Raw genomic sequence first — 3,986 nt, forward strand, 5'->3', positions numbered from 1 at the left:
AGGGTTGCTTTTTATAATTCAGAAATATAATAGATATATTCATTTAATCTGACTGCTCGTAAGCATGTGTATAGTAGCAAAACATGCATATAACACATAAAAAAAAAAGAGAGAGAGAAAGAGAGAGAGATAGAGAGAGGGAGAGAGAGAGAGATATACTGCTAAAAAAAGTAAAAAAAAGCGCCAAGTGCATGCGCACAAGCGCCTTTTGCTATAAAAAAAAACTCTTATACAAAATAATGTTATTTCAATTTATTGTGAAAAATTCTTATACAAAATAGTGTAGTTATTTTAATTATTTTAATACAAAAACACTGTCATATTCAAACTAAAAAACTGTTTTACAGAATAGTTGTTTTAATTTTTTACAAAAATAGTGTATTTTAATTCTCTACTCATCATATTTTTTAAAAGTTATTAATATGTTGCCATGTATATTACGCTGCGTTTTAAATTCTTTTAATATAATAAAATCGATTTATACTTTCAGTGATTTATCAGAAAATAAATCCACTCAAGGTACATACTGTATTTATCTGATAACAAAATATAATGGTTTTCCATGGATTACTTGATTACTTGATTAATTTTGCAAAGCATAATAAAAAATATAAAGTGAACCTTGGCACGCAATGTTTGCATGTTTGATCACAATATAACTTTCTAGGTGCGATAAAATCAACATGATTCTTGTCAAACAACAGTATAAAGCAATTTATTGTACAAGAAACATTGTCGGTGTATTAAGCGAAACATTCTGCAACAGTGATCACTGAAAAAATATTAAGAAGTAAGCGTGTCTACGTCATGATGTTAAGTATTTCCCGGGCAAAAAGACATGTAGTGAATAGAATCATAGTAGATCAAGTAGAAGTCGTGAAGAAGATAGATGATAGATCATTTGATCGCTCTAACATCGAATCGTATGGCGATCAATCGACAGAAAGTACAAAACAAATTGCCCGTCATTTTCTGCTAGAATATCTGTATGACAGTTCTCTGCACGGCATGAAATACTTTGGCAACTTACGTGGAATAAAATCCACTACCCTCGGGAAGGTCTTCTGGACTTTAATCATGATCTGCAGTTTTGCGTGTGGGTATAACAAATATACGCTTTACTTATAATGATCTAATTATTATTTATTCTATAAAATATCCTATACTTCAGTTAGAAATGTGCAACAATACATTTAATATATATTAAGATTCATCAGATATAAGTGATTTCTTTCTCTTAGTTTTAAGTTGGATGTTTTGGAAAACCTGGATACGTTACAGTACTAATCCAACTCGCACTGTTATTCAATCGTTTTACACCCCAATAGCTGTGGTCCCCTTTCCAGCTATTACTGTTTGTCCATTAGTATATCCGCTACGTGCAAGACGTGAAGAAATATTGCAAAGTTTGCAGTTGCCACCCAACATGGATAACAAAACGGCGATGTTCCTACTCAAGTATGTACATTTTTCATTAACAATGCACACGTAGCTTGTACAAAAGCAAATGATACCAATTCTTGAAAAAAGAAAAACTGGTAATATCTAAACTTACAATTAATGACAAACTTTCATATTTTCTCAGACATGGGCCCTCATTTGCGAACGAACATGTTACCAGTGGTAGGAAATACTTGAAAGACTTGCAAGTACTGTTAAAAATAAACCATATAACATTATTAAATTTCTTAAAACTTTTGCGACCTTGCGAAGACTTATTTGAGTACTGTTCGTGGGATGACGATGCAAAGAATTGTAGCGAATTGTTTAAATTATCTTACACTCATTCAGGTATATGTTGTTCCTTTAATTATCTTCTCGAAGATGATATACAAACCGGCAGGTAATTATGTTCATTTAATTTTACTCAAATTGATATAATTGTGTCACACATGTAACTTTGTTTCAATCGAACTAGAGCCACGAAGGAATCTGATCTTCTCAGATCTGTGTTGTTTGGACCAAAAGTCGGTCTTATTGCTGTCGTAAAACGAAATTTGCTAGTTAATAGCGATGGCATGGGAGACAAACCTATCGAATTTGCAACAAATTCCATCGGTCTTTTGGTATAAAAAATTAACGCTTTTTTTTTTTAACATTTTTAAGCATTATGCAAAATAGTTATATTTTTATACGTTACAATGCATAATTTATAGTCACGAAAACCATTCGTAGATAGATATTAGCTTTTTATATGTTTTCAATTGCATATATTCAAAATTATATTAATTATACAGGGTGTCCGGTAATTTTTGACACATCCGAAATGTGAAAGTAGATCGGCTCAAACTGAGTCCTGAACCATTTTTTTTTATAACGCTTAATAAAGAAGTTATTATTGAGTAAAGTCTGGCCAATCAGCGCCAACATTTAGACGGGCGAACGTCGGTGATCCGTGCGCCGTGTGGTATGCGACGCCGCACTACCAGGCGCGCGGCTCACGGACGTGCGCCCGGCTAAAGGTCGGCGCTGATTGGCCAGACTTTACTCAATAATAACTCCTTTATTAAGCGTAATAAAAAAAAAATGATACAGGACTTTTCGACTCAGTTTGACCCAATCTACCTTCACACTTCGGGGGTGTCAAAAATTACCGGACACCCTGTATGTCGATGTATATAAATATATATGTATATATTTGTCTATAAAATAGGTATTTACTCATCACCCTCTGGAATTTGTCGGACCCATAGCTACTAGACAAGTTTTACAAGCAAATCAAGAATTGCGGGTAATTAAATATTTTTACAAATATGTCTGAATTTCTTTACGCGAGATTATAAAGAAAAATGATTAAATATTGTTCCAATATGTTTCATAATATCTAACTACTTTGTGATTTTATTTACATAGATCGCCGTAATTCCAATTAGCAAGCAAAAGCTCACCGGATATTACTATCGAAATAAACGCAGTGAATTGGTTCCGCGTTGCGCAGACGAAAAAACTAAGTTGAAATATTTTCCTACATATCGATATTCAAACTGTTTTACTAGCTGTTCTATCGAGGCTGTTCTACAAGCCTGTGATTGCTTGCCATATTATTACGCACCCATAGCGAATAAATATTCTTTAAGAGTAAAATTTTAATTTTTTTTTCAAGTATCAGTTTTTTCCAGTATATATATACTTCATATATTAATATATCTGTATATTAATGCCTCTGTAGATCTGCGAGTGGCAAGATTTCGAATGCCTTAACGCGAACTATATACGGATCATTCATAATACCATCAAAAAAAATTTTACGTGTGAATGTCGAAATCCATGCTTGAATGTGTATTACAAAACACGGACTTCCTCACTTTTACTAAATGGTGTTCATGATTTCAATATTCTGCCGATATAGTAAGTTGTGATTAAATAATGTAGAAACGTGTTATTTAAAATATTCTTTTTCTCCTCTCTCTCTTTTTCTCTAGACATATATATGTATGTGTTCTCTAGACATATATATGTATTATTTATTCTAGCTCGAATCTTACAAAGACGCAAACTGTTCTAAGAGTACATTTTAGTACTGACATATTTATGCAAATGAATACAATACCGATTGCCGATGAATTATATTTATTAGGTAAACAATTGTTTCTATTGGCATATAATAAATTGTTTTAAAGTCTTAATTAAAATTTTTTTTTCAGCATCCGTGGGTGGCATATTTAGTCTTTGCTTGGGAGCCAGTTTTATAAGCGCCGTGGAAATTTTTTATTTTATTGAATTATTTTTTCGTTCTTACTATAAGGAAAAAAAATCGAAATAATCATCACCGACCAGAAATTTTATTAATATAATGTATCTAAGGTTATATGTAAAATAGAGAATTATGTATGTATGTATGTATGTAACTATATATGTTGCGCAATTCGTTAATTATATATTATATATTTAATCATATAATCGGAAAAATAATTGCGTGAAAAATGATTGCAACCGCTACGCCGATGTTTTTTAGGACACCGCACCGGTCGCACAAATGCCGCATC

The 3,986-nt window shown here is 32.1% G+C and overlaps 1 protein-coding gene across 1 annotated transcript; it reads left to right on the plus strand.

The window, feature by feature from the left end:
- The first annotated feature begins 625 nt into the window (after positions 1–625).
- On the plus strand, positions 626–3,779 carry LOC115233360 (sodium channel protein Nach-like). Its single transcript, XM_029803726.1, is given in 9 exon segments — positions 626–1,096; positions 1,242–1,458; positions 1,586–1,843; positions 1,919–2,066; positions 2,654–2,731; positions 2,854–3,078; positions 3,170–3,348; positions 3,474–3,578; positions 3,580–3,779. Coding segments are annotated over 9 exon segments (1,683 nt in total). The 5' UTR covers positions 626–807; the 3' UTR covers positions 3,764–3,779.
- The last annotated feature ends 207 nt before the right edge of the window (positions 3,780–3,986 follow it).

This window comes from Formica exsecta, unplaced genomic scaffold (assembly GCF_003651465.1).
Source record: "Formica exsecta isolate Colony F162 unplaced genomic scaffold, ASM365146v1 scaffold1725, whole genome shotgun sequence".
Classification (NCBI taxonomy): Eukaryota; Metazoa; Arthropoda; class Insecta; order Hymenoptera; family Formicidae; genus Formica; species Formica exsecta.